Source organism: Equus przewalskii, chromosome 13 (assembly GCF_037783145.1).
Source record: "Equus przewalskii isolate Varuska chromosome 13, EquPr2, whole genome shotgun sequence".
Lineage (NCBI taxonomy): Eukaryota > Metazoa > Chordata > Mammalia > Perissodactyla > Equidae > Equus > Equus przewalskii.
In genome coordinates this window covers 87806817-87827164 of record NC_091843.1, presented here as the reverse complement: position 1 = coordinate 87827164, position 20348 = coordinate 87806817, and the positions used below count along the sequence as shown (strand labels likewise).

General features: G+C 44.7%; 1 protein-coding gene across 4 annotated transcripts in view; it reads left to right on the top strand.

Moving 5' to 3' along the window:
* The window catches only part of SV2C (synaptic vesicle glycoprotein 2C), a 206291-nt gene that overhangs the window by 102584 nt on the left and 83359 nt on the right, over positions 1 to 20348 (top strand). For all 4 annotated transcript variants that reach the window (XM_070571608.1, XM_070571609.1, XM_070571610.1 and 1 more), the window contains one exon: positions 6170 to 6321. In XM_070571608.1, coding sequence (XP_070427709.1) covers positions 6170 to 6321 — 152 coding nt within the window. The remainder of the gene's footprint in view (positions 1 to 6169; positions 6322 to 20348) is intronic.

Sequence of the window (20348 nt, the reverse complement as noted above, 5' to 3'; positions counted from 1 at the left end):
CTCTGTGAGCTTCTGAGGGCAGGAACATGTGTTCTTCATGCCTGTACCTCCAGCAACTGGTGATGTGTCTGGCCCACAGTTTGGCTGGGTGAAGGGATGGATGGAGAGATGATGGATGGATGAGTAAATGGCAGGTTGGTGGGAGGGTGAGTGGAGGAATGGATGAGTAGATATATACAGCAAGTGGCTGGCAAAGTCTGCATGCTTTTGTCATCATTTCTTACACATCACCATAATGAGCATCACCATCTTTACTCATGACACCTCTTATGTGCTGTGGGAATGCATTCTTCCAGCTCTCTCAATAGCTAGATTAATTTTCTTTCCAGACAGCGTTAGAATCCTGACCTGTGACTATACCTTTTCCCCCAGGGCTCCAGGTCTGCTGCTGTGGATACAAAGACTTCCATAGGTTTGGCACTTAGGGCACCAACTCAAATGCAGACAAGGACTATGGGAATTGGGTCAAAGCTATGTTTTCTTAGAAACACAACTTTAGCCAAATTATATGTTTCCATCTCAATATTTTTAAAATAGTCAAGTTTTCTACCAAATATTCTATTCATAGTTTATATAATATTGAGAAAATAACAACTGCCCGTATCAAAGAATATTATTTTTTAAACTGGCTTTGGAGATTGGAAGACTAAAGCTACCTGCACACCCACCTTAGTGCTGTCGCTGGGGACAGGAGAGTCCCGTTCTTGATTTGATGATTGATTTGGTTGCCAGTAAGTGTTCTTTTCCTGTTTCCATCTGATCTCTCATAATAGACATGTGCCTTCTAATCAATACGGCACTCTCATTGTGCCAGCCCAACCCATTCAGACGCCGTCAGATCTGTGCTCTTTCCTCTAAGCCTCTGAGCAGCCTCCTCGGAGTCTGTGACAGTCGATTTAGTTTCATGAAAAGGAAATCACTGAAAAATCCATCTTTGGGGCTGCTGCTTTAATTGTGTATTTCTGGGTCCAATTTAAAACATAATGAATTGGCTCCAAATCACTGTACAATTTGCCTGGCGGTTCAGTGTCTTCCTTCCTTTTTTGTTGATTCTGAGTGAGGATTAAAAGGATATTTTTTTGTGTGAGTTCATAGTCATTGTGATTCCTGCATAGACTACACCATTCAGTATTCTTTTTATAAACCTGTAATACTTGTCTTAATAAAAGCTGCCAGAGTCAGCTCTTGGTGGACTTTGCCCTCTGCTTATTTTCTGTGTGGATCACGTGGCTTCACAATGGTTATGCACCTTTCTCCTCAGTCCTGTTCTTGCCTCATGCACCACTTCCCGTGGGAGACAGGGGCCGAGGCCTGTTTGACAATTGCCTGGGGAAATAAGTTAGAAAGCAGAACAGAATTACTCAGTGGAATTCCTCCCCAGGACAAGAAGCCATCAAACATTCCGTAATTTCTCCCCTAAAATGTCATACTTCAAGCGAATTTAAGTACAATTAGCCTTTTTCGCTGCAGCCTCCCTCTGTCACTGCAGAAACCTGACCCCCTCCCCGTCTTTGCCTCTCAGCCAGCATGAAGCTGTGTGATGAGTGCAGGGACCCACGTGATCCGCCAGTCATCATCCGAACTGGGGTGATACCAGGAGGGCTGTGAAATCCGCAGGCCGTACACCAGGCAGGCTCCCAGCGCCTCCGTGAGGTTTGTGCAGACTAACACTCGGTGTTCTCCTTGGTCCTGCTGTGCTAACCTGATTTAGGTTACGTGTCTCATGTGCCCAACAGAGGAGAAATTTTGTCTGTAAATCTGACACACTGTTTGCCTTGTACAATATCTCATTTGTGAATTCATCCTAGATTATTGAGGAAAATAAATATGTTTCATGATATGTACTGGATGCCTGGAATTGAGTCAGACCTTTTGAGGTAGAGTGTGTGTGTGTGTGTGTGTGTGTTTTCCAACACGTGCACATGCACGTGCCATGGAGTGGAGGAGGGGTCCCAACTTATTCTAAGAATAGGGTTTAATGCAGTTCCTTTAGTCTACATTTCTATTATTAAAGCTGTAAAAACCTAAAATTAATGCTACTTAGGGAATAACTCCAACTCTGAAATTCCACATATCAACATTCTGTTTCATTTGTGTCAATTCCATTACTTTGAATCCAGCTAATCTTCTACCTACATAGAGTGGATTTCAATCGTGATTCCCTTTGTGCCTCCTATTACTAAGAATAATTAAGATCTGACCCTTTTTGACAGCTAATAAAATAGCTTAATCTCTTATCCTGAGAAAAATTCTTTATAAACCACCCTGATCTGATTGCTTCGTTTACATAAATATTCCGTCAAAAATGAACTTGAGCAAATCTCAGCAGTAGCTAACTGATCGATGTCTAATGAACGATAGAAAGGTCTCCGTGTGAACTGGATTTAGAGATTGTTACCCATCAGTGATGTAAAGATAACCATTTTATGCCTTATGTTATGGACTTTTCGTATGAAACAAGTTACGTTTCCCATATTAAATCCCCATTGCAAGAGTTCGTCAGCCTCAGCACTGCTAATATTTGGGGTGGAGAATTCTTTGTTGTGAAGGACTGTCTCATATACTGTAGGATTTTTAGCAGCATCCCTAGCTTCTGCCCACTCTATGCCCATAGGACCCCCTGAGCTGTGACAACTGAAAATGTCTCCAGAATTGCCAAACGTCTGTCGGGAGAGGGGAGAGCAGCAGCCCCATTGAACAACCGCTGACACGTGGGCATTTGAGAACTGCCATTTAAATATTTCGTATCTCTTCCTGTATTCTCAGAAATTGTATCAGTATAATAAAACAAATAAGGAAATGTCTTAGCCCCTCATACAAAATATTGAGGTAGACTAATAATGGGAAACTTCCTTTTTTCTTTTTAACTTAGAAAATTTGGTGGGAGGGGTATGGCAACTAAGACATGGAGTGGTTCAAGAACCCTTTGGGGGCTCCCCCGCTCTCAGAAATTCCATTCCAGCGCGTCTGACTTCTCTTGAGGTCATACCGACCCAGGACGTAAGACGTGTTTCTGTTCACTGAAATGTTGAGGCCGTCAGAACAGATGAACCAGGAGGCTCGAGTGCCACCTCCATCCCTGGAGAGTCCCTGTGAAATTCAGTTCTTCTGAGTGAACACTTAGTGCTCGTCCACTGGACCAAGTACTAGGATTCAAAGATGAACACAGTGTAGCCCTCACCTTCAAGGAGAACTTCGGTCAGCGTAAACAGGGATAAGCCCTCTCGTGGGGTAGGAAGTACTAGTCATGGTTGACATTACAGCACACTGCCGTGGTTTTTCTCTGCCTGAAGGACGTCACAGTTAGATGAGGAGGAATGTTTTCCCGGAAACGGATGGTCAACCCGCAATAAGATGTGAATGCTTGGCTTGTTTCGTAGGTCTCTGAGTCTGAAGCACTTTGCAAAGGATTTAAATAGATTCCTTCCCCGACTTTTCAGACTCATTTATCCCTTGACATTGCAGTCTGCTTTACAAACAGAGAGAGAGATCCATGCAAAAATAACCCCCTTAAAAAGAAGCACTCAATAAAAACCAGCTGGATGCTTAGAAGCCCCTAAAAGTTGGGATTCTCTTATGCAAGAGATTTGCACAAGATCAACTTGTGATTTGTTTAAAACTAACAGGCAAGTCTAGAGCCTTCCACCTGCCATCTTAGCCGCCCTGGAGTGCATTGATCTCGGTTCCGAGTGGCCTGACATATCTTGATGTGCGATTGAGCCGTCACGAAGTGTGAGTTACAGCTCCTACACACGGAACGGCCAGACTCCTGATGCGACAGTAATGAGACGTGAAAAGTCAGTCAAACCTGACTTGAGAAGGAAAGGCACAGATTAGGGCCCAGGGACTTGATGGTGCAGAGAAACAGACTTTTCATGTCAAAAGGAAAAAAAGAGTAGCGTTAAATGATTTATGACACAGACATTTTATTTCCCATTAAAATTGTGCATTGTAATGAAGCTGTTTTAAATCTGTCAAAACTTTGTTGAATTTTTTTATTTGACTAGCTGTCCATGGTGTGGGGTCCGCAAGAAGCCTGTGTGAGTCTGACGTGGTGAGGTGTGGAGCCAGCTCTGACCGCCCGCCACGTTCATTTGCTTCTTGTTTAGGGGTCTGGTTGATGGACTTGGACCTGGCTGGCTCCCTCTGGTGTCATGGCGCTAAGTGGCCATGTGCTGCAGCTGAAGCCGTCTGGTGTCATCTTCTAGGAACTTTAGGTAGAATGCTGCCTTCATAGCCAGAGGAACACATACGCATGCTTTCTCTTCATGGTTTTAGACTCTGAACAGCAACTCTCACTGAGAAACACACTGCAACTCATAATACATTTATATACATAAAAATATTTTTAAGTATATTTATATAAATATATATGTATACACACATACATATGTATATGATTATACATTATAAAAAATGTTTCTAACGGAGACAAAATTTTCATGAAATGATACTTATCTTTATTATTTGAGTTATACTCAAATATTTTATCTCTATTTCAATTTTTTAAATGCTGTTTACAGCTACTAAATTAATTTTGTAGCCCAGAGACTGGAAAACACTGGCCTGAGTGGTCACCTGTACCCCGCGGTAGATAACGACCGCCTCACTTCAAGCAGCGCGAGCACATGAAATGCAGCTGTATTTTGACCAACCAGCTGATGCCGAGTGACATCATGAATCCTGCAGTTCATTTGGGACAGCCAGTTTGCTACAGATGTGTCCTTTCTCTGAATTGCGTTTGCTAAGATCACTGCCAGCGCTTCTTTATCATATCAAAGGCTCTAAGGGAATCAGTTATTGCTAAATGGATAAATACGTGTTTTACTCCTTGACGTCAAGTTCACATAAAATGTCAAAAGCTGTTTACCTTACAGAAACCTGAACATAAAGAAATCAGTACTGCGGCCGGCCCCGTGGCTGAGTGGTTAGGTTCACAGGCTCGGCTTCGGCGGCTCAGGGTTTTGCCGGTTCAGATCCCGGGCATAGACATGGCACCGCTCATCAAGCCATGCTGAGGTGGCACCACACAGAGCACAGCCAGAGGGACTGACCTACAACTAGAATATACAGCTATGTACTGGGGGGCTTTAGGGAGAAGAAAGAAAAGAAAAGAAAACGATTGGCAACAGATGTTTGTTCAGGGCCAATCTTAAAAAGAAACCAGAAATCAGTACTTTTTAAAACTATATCACTGGGTATCGTCTCTACGCCTTGCTTATATTGTTGCACAACTTGTCAAAAAGTATTTATTTTGAGAATTGATATGTTGTTTGGAATGATAGTAAGTAATCTTTCCTCATGTTACCTGACTTTCTTAGGCAGTGCTGCTTAAAATTTGGGAGTCAAGACCTATTTGAGATCCTGATGAAATCTGTGGCCCGTCTCCTAGAAGGAACAAAGTTTTGATTCCATGGACCCTCCTTGGGGAAACTTACCCTGAGTGGAGGCGACCCTCTGTCATCTGCAGAGCTCGGCCAGCCTCTCTCATAATTACCCTGACTGAGGGAAGCACTGTGCCCCGTTCTGCTGAGATGTAAGCCAGCAGCTCCTTATTGGAGTCTCCCAGCGCCCCTTTCACAGGTCCTCATTCAGGATGACGTCTACTGGCTTGGGGCCAGAGCCACTCTAGGGAGCAGCTCCGCTGGTCCTGTCTTTGTCGACACGTCAGCCTGGTTGGGCTGCGGGACCAGCTGCTGTGGGGTAGCAGTGGCACAGTGCCGTCGTAGACCGCCTCCCAGAAGTGTTTGAAGCTATTTCCAAACTCGCCACATCATGGGGGACATAGCATAGTATTTCTTTTTAAAATATGTTAAATTAAAATATTCACGAGATCATACCAAATGTTGTAAATTTTGGTAAATAGCATGTAGAGGATTTAATCCTGAGCAGAATGCCCATTGGAATCTTAAGCTAAGCGCTAGAAATCCCATGACTAGGGCACCACTGCCACCTGTTGGTGACATAGCTTAATTGCAGGTTCCAGATTGGGCAGGGATAATAAGCCTGTGTTAAACACAGAGGCTCTGATGTTAGAAAATGTGTGTCCCTCCATATGCCGGGATAGAAAGAGAGCGTGTGATGTTCGAGCCTGCTTTGGCTCCTGCCTTTGTATCTCACGTGGGCTGTAGAGGCCCTGATCTCATGTGTTCTCTGTACCTCTCGGCAGGATTGGAGGAGCCATTCCCACCGTGTTCTCCTACTTTGCTGAAGTGCTGGCCCGAGAGAAGCGGGGCGAGCATCTGAGCTGGCTCTGCATGTTCTGGATGATTGGCGGCATCTACGCCTCTGCTATGGCCTGGGCCATCATCCCGCACTACGGTAAGAGGCTGGCCATGCAGCAGCCGGACGGGGCCTTGTTTTACCTCAGCCTCCATTCCATCCCTTTCCTCTCTTGTAAATGCTGGTGCGAGAACAGCACTGTCCTCACTGTGTTTCTCCCTTTTGTAATGCCTGGGACTTTTTCCCCCAGCACAGAGATGTGTATTAGGCAGCACTGTGCCAATGGTCCTTTATGAATCCTGTTGCATTTTGCTGTTTTGAAAGCCGTTGTTTTCATTGTTTTTCGATGTGCTATCAACTCTGGGGTCTCGTGCAGGTGGAGGTGAGAGGACACACAGGTCATAATTAACATATAAGGCAACATGACTTCCAGTTGTTCTTGGGGCTGTCATGCATCAGGCACACACAAGTGCCTTTGTTCACCCCCTCTGGGCCCAGTGCAAAGCTCAGCCCACGTCACCCCACCTCGTCAGCCCCACCCCATCAGCCCAAAGCAACGCAGAACTGGGGGGAGGCCAGGAGGAATCCTGATGGTCCTGGACCGTCCATCTGCAAAACTTAAGAGGTGACTCTGCTGTCCTTCTCCCCACACCCCCTCCTCAGTTTCTCCCAGGTGCTCACTATTCCTGCCACCTCTGAGCACTTGACAGTTTCCTGTTTCTGAGCAGCTACCTAAAAGCCAGACGTCCCCAATTGCTTCACCTGCAGCTAGTGAAATGCAGGGAAAGGTTGATAGAATCCAGGAATTGAATTCACTGTATAAGGAAAGGGGAGGGGAGGTGTTCTGGTCACGTTTGTGTGTGTGTGTTTGTGTGTGTATGTGTGTATGACTGCAAACAGGCTGAAGTTTGCAAAACAGGAATACTGCATAAATTAAAACCACATGTGACTTCAAAAACTCACTCATTGTTCTATCCAAAATCTAATAGATCTAAACAATTAGATTTCAAAAATCCCGTTTTTGCTTATTTTCTATTTTTCTGCTTTTGTTTCAGAACAGAGCAATTTTTCACTATAAAGCATTGTTCTGTTAGGGAACAACCTTTGGTATTCAGACGCATTGTAATTTGTTTTACCATACTGAGTTACAAAATTCTTGTTGTCACACTTTCTTTTAATAAACCTAAAAATTTGCATGGAAACCAAATTGTATATAGCAATAACAACAAAAAGAAGCCACAAGGAATTGGTTATTTGGACTGAAGAGCACTTTTCATTGCCGGACATTTAAGTTGAGTTCCGAGTGCCAAGCTCAAGTGATGGGTTTCTCATGTTTAGATTCTTTGGTCACTCCTGGACCAGAGATGCCCTCATCCAGGCAGTTACCTAAGTCCACCGTTAAGCTTGTCTTCTGCCACCATCCGAGGAATTAGAGGAGATGCGCCTCCTTCGTGTGGGACCTCGGCCTCCCTCAGCACCTTCCTCTGCAGGGTGGCGTCTAACCCCCGGCCCACTCCACTGGCTGTTCCGAAGGGAAAAGCCATTTAGCTGCTGTGTAAGGAATTGTTTGTTAGGAACTATGTGAAAGGAGACAGAGAGGAGATGCACAGCCTGGGCCGGGTCCAGCCTTACCCAGCATCGCTCCCGGGGCTGCCGCTAGTCCATATGCATCCTGTGTGCAAATTAAATTAAGGTGCCTTGTCCAGGTGGGCACAGTGACAGTCTCACTGGCCATCTCTGCCGGGTACTCACAGGGCACAACCCGGCAACTTTACTCGGCAGCCGCATTCCTTCTGAGGCCAGCCTCGCTCTGTGTCTCAGCCTCTGATGACAGCACAGTTCTTTGGCTCCTGGGTGTATTGCTGTCCCCTTCCTGGTCCACCTTCCCATATATCTCAGAATATCTCCTCCTGGCCTTTCCAAACTCAAAACTCAGTCGGCTTCTGCAGTCCGTGCGTTCCCACCAGGCCTGGGCATGGCTTTTGTTTGGGGGTTTTCCTCACTGGGTATTCAGTTCCTCAGACTCCTGCCTTTCACACATCCCTACCCTTGAGCTGCGGGCAGCTCCAGATTTTGTCTCTGGCCTAGCCACCCATCCGTTGGTGGCTGACCCACAAAAAATTAGAATGATCCCCACCTTTATTTTTCTCAGGCACACATAAGATATTCTTGTTTATGGCAAAAAGGGCTGCCTAAACCATATAGAACTGGAAAGAGGGGAGGGTCATAAACAATGCATGGCAAGTTACAAAACCCATCACAGTACAACAAAATTACATGTATCTGAGGCTGACGTTAATTTCTGTGTTGAAGGGACCTTAAGGAATAGGGACCTGGTTAAGAAATCAGTAACAGCATATTAAAACCTTATGCCCATGCTTCACTGAAGGCTTTCCATGACCAGGGGTGTGGCAAAAACAGCAAATTATTACAATCAATTCTGTCTGTGTATTAAAACCAAGGGGGAAGAATTTTTAAATACCCTTGCTGAGTTCGTGGTTGCAACTCGAAGCATTTTAATTTTTTTAAAATAAAAGAGTTTAATTTAAAAAGTCCTGTGCTGAGGCACTGGGGGATGATGTTCTGTGTCTTGATGAGCCGGGGGGCAGGGGGTGGTCAGGGGTATGCATTTGTAAAAATTCATTAAGCTGGGTGCTTAAGATTTGTACACATCACTATATGGTCGTTACGCTTTCTCATAAACAATTTTTTTTTTTTAAAGATTGGCACCTGAGCTAACATCTGTTGCCAATCTTTTTTTTCCTTCTTCTCTCCAAAGCCCCCCAGTACATAGTTGTATATTCTAGTTGTGAGTGCCTCTGGCTGTGCTATGTGGGACGCCACCTCAGCATGGCCTGATGAACAGTGCCATGTCTGCGCCCAGGATCCGAACTGGCAAAACCCTGGGCTGCCGACGCGGAGTGTGCAAACTTAACCACTTGGCCACAGGGCTGGTCCCTCTCATAAAGGTGTTTCCTCCCTCCACCCCCTGAAAACGCCCGTGCTTGGGTCCTACCCCAGATCAATCAAATCAGATTCTATGGGCTGGCGACTCAGCGTCGGTAGTTTCTAAAGCACCCCGGGAGGTTCTCACCTGCAGCCTGGTTTGACGTTCTTCAGCTCTCTACCTCTGCCAGTAGGTGATCTTGGAGCCCCTGGGATTTCCTCAGTGTATCCAGGGAGGGCTGTGAGTGGGACCAAGAGAGGAGCGAGCCTGACCTGCCTGGTTGACGTATGCAGTCAGTGTCTGAGTTTCAGTATTGTTGGGTTCATCCAGGCTAAAGTGCTTCCTGCCATCCGGTTTCGAATCACACTTAAAAAATAACTTTGACGTCTGGGTAGCTCTTCTTTTCCATGACACATCTTTTTACTTTACTTAAAATAGACGAGGGGCTAAAAGTCCGTCCACTTTCCCTGCAGCCTCTGAAAAAATAGTTTTCTATTTTCCCTCTGAAATTCTGCCGTGTATAAATGATGCTGCAGCCTGTAGAAACCACAACAGCATGCAGGTCCTTGCCCCTCCATCCTCTGTCATTCAGGAGACTTCTGAGCGCTGCCACCCAGACCTGTGCATTGAGTTTTCACCCAGCAAGGAAAGAATTCAGGGCATAATAAAGCGACTCATAGCCAGGTCCTGGCCCTTCTCACACCGGTAACAGCATTCGATCTGGAGAGAAGGAAGCAATAGTTGGCCTCCACATGGCAAGTATTTCCAATGATAAATGATGCACGGAGGCATGGTGAGAGAAGGTGCCTTTCCGTGGTCCTGGGTGTTGCCTTTCTGCATTTGTATGGAGCAGTCAGTGCTTGAAGCCCTGACCCTGATGCCGTGAGACTTGAGTTCTGGCTCCAGACAAGCTTGTGCTGCACAGCAGCCCTCGAGCTGGTCACTAAGGATGCTGGAGGGAAGCCTGGAAGGATTCTTATGAAGTTAGACGCCACACCAGGAGGGGTGTTTGGGGTGCTGCGGGGGCTGGCGAGTCAAGACATGGGCTGTGCCAGCGCCTCCTGATGGACAGTGGGGTCCACCTGGCCTGCCGAGGCCTGGTTTCTGTACCAGCATAGGAGAACGAGGTTCTGGACCTTCACATCACTGCTCTGGGGCTGAAAATTTCCCTGGAAGCAGGTGAAGGTTCCAGTGTAAAATCACCTCGCCGGCTCTGACGGACCTGAGGAGGCAGAGTATCGGAGGTCATCACACGGGCACCTTCCCTGCCTGCCACCTCCCTTGTGACCAGCTCCCTCCACTCAGGAGTTTCTGGGCTGTTTCTCCCCCTGTGGCAAAGGGGCAGTCCCCATAAAGAAGGAAAGCCCTGGCCTCAAAAACCAGGTGCCTGCAACTGCGGAGAGCAGGTGTTGACAAAGTGTGGGTCTTCTTGACCCCACACCCTTTCTCAAGTCCACAGTGGGCATTGGCTGCCGGTTCACAAAAGGACCAGTGCTGTGTCTGAGAACAGAGGGCGTGCCTCTCCCCCTCTCTCTCCCCTACTCCTAGTAATCAGGACACCTCAGCATTTAATGGCACCCAGGTGCCTCCAGGGGACAGTGGGTAGGGAGCTGCCTCACGGGCCCTCTCCCTCCGTGGCTGAGAGCACTCATTCAGGCCCAGGCTTTGGAGCCGCTGCCAGGTTGCAGCGCTGTTGGCTCCCTTGAACCCTCTGCCATCCTTTTCCCTTTTAAATCTGCATACGCATCAGAGGAGGTGTGCCCTGCTGGGAGTGTGACCATGTGCAGCAAGGACATTCACTTAGCTAAGTGGGAAGTTTCTCAATTCAGAAGACCATCTCAGCTCTGAATGCCCCCAGCACCCGGGCTGCGCTCAGCGCTAGAGTGCCCCGGCCTCCCTGGGGGCTGCCTGTGCTGCAGACCCCACCAGGCCAAGCGGGGCGCCCATACAGCCCGAGACCACCCCCCACCCCTGCAGCCACGGTGAGATGTCTGCGCTTAAAAATACTCGTATTCCGAGGTTGTCTGAATTACTGGGATGTCTCTACTTCCTTTAGTTACGAGACATGTGAGGCTGATGAATTTCTTCTTCCTAATGGTGAAACCGGGGTGTGGAGGAGGGGAGAGCCCAGGAGCTGGCTGGCTGAAGGACACAGGGCAGGCTGTGTAGGTTTGTTAGTGAGAAGGAAGGTGCTGTGGCCAAAGGAAGGCAGGCGGTGTGAGCTGATGTCCAGTCTCAGCCCAGCTGCTTCCGGGTGGGTGAGCTTTGTCAAGCTTCTCATTCTCCCCCATGCCCCCACACACACCCACTCTCCTGGTCAGCACTGTGGTGGGGACGAGTGTAATGATCATGTGAGAGCACCAGTGCATAATTACTGCTCAGAAATGGTAGCTGTTATTGCTATGAGGTTCGTATCCTGCATCAGCCCTCCAAATTCTGTGAGCTCGGAGCTGCAGGAAAAGAGGGAGTAGCTGACTAAGGTGCATAAAATGTGCAAACGTCACCTGGAGGGTGAGAAGAACAGAGGAGTCAGAGGAAGGGAAAAATAGGATAAAAGTTAAGATAATGAGAGAATCAAGGAAAAAGTAATACTGTAAAACCTTGATTACAGGGAACCAATGAATCAGAACCTTCCATCTGTTTATTTGTTGGGCGAATTAATATTCGAAGGGCATATACTGGGTAAACACCCATCCTAAAGGCCAGCTGCCTCTCTCCCCAGGTGGAGGGAACCTGATGACCCTCGCCTGCTGGCATGCGTCCGCAGCCGACCCTGCGGTTATGGCAACAGCAGCAGGGTGGCCTACACCTGGACACGGGCGGCCGGCCCCATGCTTAACGGCATGGGCTTAGAAGGAAGACAGGCCCAGTTCCAAGCCAGCTCTGCCATTCTCTGGCTTTGTCACCTTTGGGACAGTTCCTTGGGCTCTCTGGTCCTCAGTTTCTTCATCTATAAAATGGGCATAATACCCCATAGGGTTGCTGTGTGAAGGGACTATGTACAAAAAGTGGTTACTCAGACCAGTCCTGAGCCAAATGTTCATTAAGTGTACTCTTTTTCTTTCCACAAATGGGGCTGAAGTTGAGGCGAGGCAAGGAAGAAGGAACTGGATGATGAAAAGACTTTACTCACCTTTTCCTAACCTTGTTTTCTCAGCTGTTAGCTTATCCTTTGAAGGTTGTAGAGAGGATAAAAAGGAGAAGGAACCTTTGAGGCATGCCAGAGTATTCTGCCTCCACTCCAGGGAGCCAGGGGAGGCCTAAAGGGAGAGCTGGGGTCCCCTCACCAGCCCAGCCAGAACAGGCAGGGGCCAGGAGCCAGGTTCCCCTGAGCCCTGCCTCCCAGCCTTGCCGTATTTCACTGAATGTCACAGCCCTGAAGATTTTATGCTCGACTGTCTGAGTAGGGCACTGCAAGGGGAATCAATTTTGTACATCCATGTACGCCAGCATGATCTCATAATTTGTCCATTTTAGGGTCAGCCGATCTTTTATTTCAATAGAATGACCCTTGGCTCAGACTTCCTTCACTCTGAGGTTCAGTTTTGCCCTCTCAGTAATAAGATAAATCAGCCCAAAATACCCAACAAGCAATGATGATAAAGTCTTTAAGGGCTTAAGAAATGGACGTGAGATGAAGAAGACATTATGTCTATGCGTATAGCTGCTTCTTTGAGTATGTCTCACTGTTCATGTGTTTCAGAAATCTCTGTTCTTAAGCACAGCCACAAGCCAGCCCTCCCACCCCCAGCCCTCCTGTCTCTGTCCTCATCCTAATTGTGTCCCCTGGGGAAGCGTGTTCATCAGCTAAGGTGCAGAGAGCTCCCCCGACCACTCCCAAAAGACGTGTCTCCTTCTTCAAGGGATCAAGCATTCTGCAGGGTCTGCGAAGCGCTTTTCAACATCCTCACTCCAACCTTTGAGGTTTGAATAGTGAACGCAGAGGAGCTGCCTCTTCTGTCGTGCATGAAACCAGCTACCCCGGGGCTCAGGTCTTAACTCTTCCCTTCTGGCTCCCCAGAAAGGGAGAGGTGTCAGTCATTTGTTGGGGGCCTTCTGTGTCCCAGGCATTGTCCCAGGCAAGTTACCTCACACACATGATCTTAAGACAAGGAATGAGCTTTAGAAATATGGCAGCTTTCCTGCTCACGTGTGGCTGTGTGGGACTGCAGGCTGCTGTGCTCTGACACTGCTGGGCGACACTGCAGAGCTGGCATCTGTGATCCATCCCTTGGGTAGTCAGGTGGAGCCTACAGACCTCCATTCCGAGTAATGCTTTTAAATGCAGAAAGGGAAATAAATAAGATTATAAAGGAAACCAATTGTTTCAAAATACTGTTATCAAGATGCATTAGCATATTAAGTAACAACACCTATTGACAGGTGTAGTAGCTACTGTAATTTCAAAGTAGATGTGAGCGTAGAGGCTGAAGTCAACTTTTTTTTTTTAAGCCTAAGAAACTGCTGGACCCTAAAAATCTCCCCAGAATCCCACATTCCATCTTCACCCACTGTATGAATTAAGATTAGGATTGACTGGATATAAGAGCAAAAAGCAAATTAGCAGGCATGAGCAAGATACAAATTGGTTTTATGTCACATAAAAGAAGCCTGGAGGAAGACAGTCCAGGGCTGGGATGGTAGCGCCACAGTCATCATCAAAGGCCCCAGGTCCTTCTCTCACCATTCCTGGCACCTTCCAACCACGTTCTAGACAGCACAGAGCAGGAAGGTTGTGTAAGGTTATGTCTGTGCACCCAAGAATCTTCCTGAAAGTCCCACACAAAGCCATTTAAATCTCCTTGGCCAGAACTTCAACACCTGGCCACAAGAGGGTCCTGGAAATGTTCAGCCGTATTCTATTCCAAGCAGCAAGAAGAAAGCAAATCAGGGTAAAGTGGATCTTGAGAGACAACTGGCCGTCTCTGCTGCACCATCTCATTCTTCCTCTGGAAAATCTTCTAGGAATGTTCATGTGGTTTAAGTCTGTATCAGTCAGGTTTTGGATGCAAGTAACAGAGAGCAACTCTGGCTAACTTACCCAGAACAAGAATTTATTGGGAACATATTGAGTAGCTCACAGAGTGGTCGGGAACCATGCTCAGAAAAGGCCAGGAGCCGATCCGCGGGCGGAGCAAAATGGCGGGGTGAGCTGACCCGGGATTCTCTCCCCTCCAATATACAACAAAAGATTGGAAGAACTGAATTTCAGAAAATAAACATAATGCCAGCTCGTTAGAGACCTACAATACCAAGAAGGCGGAGATCATAACCTTGCTTACACCTTCGGAGGCGCCGGAACGGTAGGAGAGAACATCGCTCCCTCCCCCAGAGTCTGCCATCATTGCGGCGCGGGTCGGGAAGGAGCGGGGGAGGGGCCGCACGACCAGGGGGATCATCCAGGACTCCTGCGGCTGATTCAGTGGAGACCCGCTGATGGGGGGAAAGCTTCCGTCCACGGGGATCCCATAAATCAAGGGCATTGGGAGACCAGAGAACAGAACTGATCTGAACCCAGACCGGCCCGTGTGAGTAACAGACCCTCCCCCCCAACAAAGCCAGTGGGTGCAGGCATCTTGCCCCGAAGGCAGAGAGCTAACACGCCGCTCTTGGCCCCCATCTAGTGGCGACAGGCTGTAACTGCAACTGAATTCTACCACCATGCGAAAAAACCGCTCCTCTACCATCCGGCAATTTATAAAAGCCCCAGACCAGAAGGAAAACAATAAAAACACAGAATTAAGTCCTGAGGACTTGGAATTAGGTAAACTAAGTGATAATGAGTTCAGAGCAGCTATAATCAAAAAACTCAATGAGGTAGAGAGAAAGATAGAGAAACAAGCCGAGTTCTGGAGTTACTTCACAAAAGAGATTGAAATCATAAAGAAGAATCAAACAGAATTACTTGAGATGAAAAAACACAATGGACCAGATAAAACAGAATACGGATTCCCTGAATTCCCGTGTAGACAACATAGAGGAGCAAATCAGCATAATCGAGGACAGACAGGCTGAATGGCACCAGACAGAGGAAGAAAGAGAACTAAGAATTTAAAAAAATGAGGAAAATCTCCAAGAGATAATGGATTCAATGAGGAGTAAGAACATAAGGATCATAGGAATTCCCGAGAATATGGAAAAGGAAAATGGAGCAGAAAGTGTGCTTAACGAAATTATTGAAGAGAACTTCCCAAATCTAGGGATCAACGGAGAAATGTCTGTAGAGGAGGGTTTTAGATCTCCTAGATTTGTCCATGTAAAAAGACCCACCGCAAGGCACATAATAGTAAAGTTGGCACATAGGAATGATAAGGAAAGAATACTCAGGGAAGTAAGAAAAAAAAAGAGAATAACCTATAAAGGAGCCCCTATCAGACTGTCAGCGGATTTCTCTACAGAAACCCTACAAGCTAGGAGAGAATGGAGTGATATATTCAAAGCTTTAAAGGATAAAAACCTTCAGCCAAGAATACTCTATCCAGCAAGAATTTCCTTCAGATATAAGGGAGAAATTAAATCTTTTCCAGATAAACAAAAGTTAAGGGAATTTGTAACTAAAAGCCCTCCATTACAAGAAATCCTCAAGAAGGCTCTCATACTTGAAAAAAGAAAAAAGGGAGAAAGGGGACACAATCCACAGACTAGGGAGACCGATGGATAGAACCAGAACAGGATAGCAAATATTCAATTATAGCATTAGGGTAAAAATAAGGAAACTACCAAAACAAGGACGATCTTAGCACTCTAACTACAAATTAATAAGATGAGTTGGAATAAAAAATGAAAATAATTATTTAGGAGGGGAAGAGCAAAGGGTCTAAATCAGTATTGGTCAAGTAAGTAAGAGACCACCAGAGAATAGACTATATTATACACGAGATTCTAAATACAGACTTCAAGGTAGACACTAAAATAAAGTACAGAACAGAGTCACAAGTCATAGATAAGGAAAAATCTAAGAAACCCAGCATAAGAAATTGCAGTATTAAATGGGTAGTCTAAAGCACACAGGAAAAGAAACACAGGAAAACAAGATAATGAGCGACAGATTGACAGCATTAAGTCCACATGCATCAATAATCACTCTCAATGTGAACGGATTGAACTCTCCAATAAAAAGACACAGAGTGGCAAAATGGATTAAAGAACAAGATCCAACAATTTGTTGCCTCCAGGAAACACACCTCAGCCCCAAGGACAAACACAGACTCAGGGTGAAGGGGTGGAAGACAATACTTCAAGCAAATAGCAAGGAAAAAAAGGCAGGTGTTGCAATTCTCATATCAGACCAAGTGGATTTCAAAATAAGACAGGTAAAGAGACACACAGAGGGACAATATATAATGATCAAAGGGACACTTCATCAAGAAGAAATAACGCTTATAAATATCTATGCACCCAACACAGGAGCACCAAGATTCATAAAGCAACTATTAACAGACCTAAAGGAAGATGTTAAAAACAACACAATAATAGTAGGGGACCTCAACACCCCACTCACATCAATGGACAGATCATCCAGACAGAAAATCAACAAGGAAATAGTGGAGCTGAATGAAAAACTAAAACAATTGGACTTAATAGACATATATAGATCACTCCACCCTGAAGGAGCTGAATACACATGCTTCTCAAGTGCACATGGAACATTCTCTAGGATAGACCATATGTTGGGAAATAAGACAAGCCTCTACAAATTTAAAAAAATTGAAATAATAACAATCATCTTCTCAGATCATAGTGCTATAAGGCTAGAAATTAATTACAAGAAAAAAGCTGAGAAAGGCGCAAAGATGTGGAGACTAAACAACACACTACTGAACAAGCAATGCATCATTGAAGAAATTAAAGAAGAAATAAAAAAATACCTGGAAACAAATGAAAATGATAGCATGCCATACCAACTCATATGGGATACAGCAAAAGCTGTATTAAGAGGAAAATTCATTGCAATACAGGCACATCTTAACAAACAAGAAAAATCCCAAATAAGCAACCTTAAAGCACACCTAACTGAACTAGAGAAAAAAGAACAAATGAAGCCCAAAGTCAGCAGAAGGAGAGAAATAATAAAAATCAGAGCAGAAATAAATACTATTGAAACGAAAAAGGCAGTAGAAAGGATCAATGAGACAAAGAGCTGGTATTTTGAGAAGATAAATAAAATTGACAAACCGCTAGCCAGACTTACAAAGAAAAAAAGGGAGAAAGCTCAAATAAACAAAATCAGAAATGAGCGAGGAGAAATAACAACAGACTCTACAGAAATACAACAGATTATAAGAGAATACTACAAAAAACTATATGCCAACAGAATGGATAACCTAGAGGAAATGGATAAATTCCTGGACTCCTACAATCTCCCAAAGCTCACTCAAGAAGAGGCAGACAATTTGAACAGACCAATCACAAGGAAAGAGATTGAAACAGCAATCAAAAACATCCCAAAGAATAAAACCCCAGGACCAGATGGCTTTCCTGGGGAATTCTACCAAACTTTCAGAGAGGATTTAATACCTATCCTTTTCAAGCTATTCCGAAAAATTAGGGAAGATGGAACACTTCCTAACACATTCTATGAGGCCAACATCACGCTGATACCAAAACCTGACAAGAACACCACGAAAAAAGAGAACTACAGGCCAATATCACTGATGAACATAGATGCAAAAATTCTAAACAAAATTTTGGCAACCAGAATTCAGCAATTCATCAAAAGAATCATACATCAGGATCAGGTGGGATTCATACCAGGGACACAGGGATGGTTCAACATCCGCAAATCAATCAACGTGATACACCACATCAACAAACTGAGGAATAAAAACCACATGATCATCTCAATAAATGCAGAGAAGGCATTTGACAAGATCCAACAGCCATTTATGATAAAAACTCTGAACAAAATGGGCATAGAAGGAAACTACCTCAACATAATAAAGGCCATATACGACAAACCCATAGCCAACATCATACTCAATGGGCAAAAACTGAACCCCATCCCCCTGAAAACAGGAACGAGACAAGGATGCCCTCTATCACCACTCTTATTTAACATAGTACTGGAGGTCCTGGCCAGAGCAATCAGGCAAGAAAAAGGAATAAAAGGAATCCAAATAGGGAGGGAAGAAGTGAAACTCTCGCTGTTTGCAGACGACATGATCTTATATATAGAAAACCCCAAAGAATCCATTGGGAAACTATTAGAAGTAATCAACAACTACAGCAAAGTTGCAGGGTATAAAATCAATTTGCATAAATCAGTAGCATTTCTATACTCCAGTAATGAACCAACAGAAAAAGAACTCAAGAATACAATACCATTCACAATCGCAACAAAAAGAATAAAATACCTTGGGGTAAATTTAACTAAGGAAGTGAAGGACCTATATAATGAAAATTACAAGGCCTTTCTGAGAGAATTGGATGACGACATAAGGAGATGGAAAGACATTCCATGTACATGGATTGGAAGAATAAACATAGTTAAAATGTCCATTCTACCTAAAGCAATCTACAGATTTATTGCCATCCCAATCAGAATCCCAATGACATTCTTTACAGAATTAGAACAAAGAATCCTAAAATTCATATGGAGCAACAAAAGACCCCGAATTTCTAAAGCAATCCTGAGAAAAAAGAACAAAACGGGAGGCATCACAATCCCTGACTTCAAAACATACTACAAAGCTACAGTAATCAAAACAGCATGGTACTGGTACAAAAACAGGTGCACAGATCAGCGGAACAAAATTGAAAGCCCAGAAATAAAACCACACATCTATGGACAGCTTATCTTCGACAAAGGAGCTGAGGGCATACAATGGAGAAAAGAAAGTCTTTTCAACAAATGGTGCTGGGAAAACTGGAAAGCCACATGTAAAAGAATGAAAATTGACCATTCTTTTTCACCATTCACCAAAATAAACTCAAAATGGATTAAAGACCTAAAGGTGAGACCTGAAACCATAAGGCTTCTGGAAGAAAACGTAGGCAGTACACTCTTTGACATCAGTATTAAAAGGATCTTTTCGGACACCATGCCTTCTCAGAGAAGGAAAACAATAGAAAGAATAAACAAATGGGACTTCATCAGACTAAAGAGCTTCTTCAAAGCAAATGAAAACAGGATTGAAACAAAAAAACAACCCACTAACTGGGAAAAAATATTTGCAAGTCATATATCTGACAAAGGCTTAATATCCTTAATATATAAAGAACTCTTGCAACTCAATCACAAAACATCAAACAACCCAATCAAAAAATGGGCTGGAGACATGAACAGACATTTCTCCAAAGAAGATATACTGATGGCCAATAGGCACATGAAAAGATGCTCATCATCGCTGATCATCAGGGAAATGCAAATCAAAACTACACTAAGATATCACCTTACACCCGTTAGAATGACAAAAATATCTAAAACTAATAGCAACAAATGTTGGAGAGGTTGCAGAGAAAAAGGAACCCTCATACACTGCTGGTGGCAATGCAAACTGGTGCAGCCACTATGGAAAACAGTATGGAGATTCCTCAAAAAACTAAAAATAGAACTACCATACGATCCAGCCATCCCACTACTGGGTATTTATCCAAAGAGCCTGAAGTCAGCAATCCCAAAAGTCCTGTGCACCCCAATGTTTATTGCAGCACTGTTTACAATAGCCAAGACGTGGAAGCAACCTAAGTGCCCATCAACAGACGAATGGATAAAGAAGATGTGGTACATATATACAATGGAATACTACTCAGCTGCAAAACAGAACAAAATCATTCCATTTGCAATAACATGGATGGACCTTGAGAGAATTATGTTAAGTGAAATAAGCCAGCGAGAGAAAGATAATCTGTGTATGACTCCACTCATATGAGGAATTTAAAACTATGGACTAAGAACAGTTTAGTGGATACCAGGGGAAAGGTGGGGTGGGGGGTGGGCACAAAGGGTGAAGTGGTGCACCTACAACATGACTGACAAACATTAATGTACAGTTGAAATTTCACAAGATTGTAACCTATCAATAACTCAATTAAAAAAAAAAAAACTGAAAAAGAAAAAAAGAAAAGGCCAGGAGCCGAGGTGGCTGGCGTGGCCCATCAGCAAACTCAAATTTTAGCACCCAGACCCAAAAAACTCTTACTGTGCAAGAAAAATCAGCTCAAATTACACAGCTTCTGT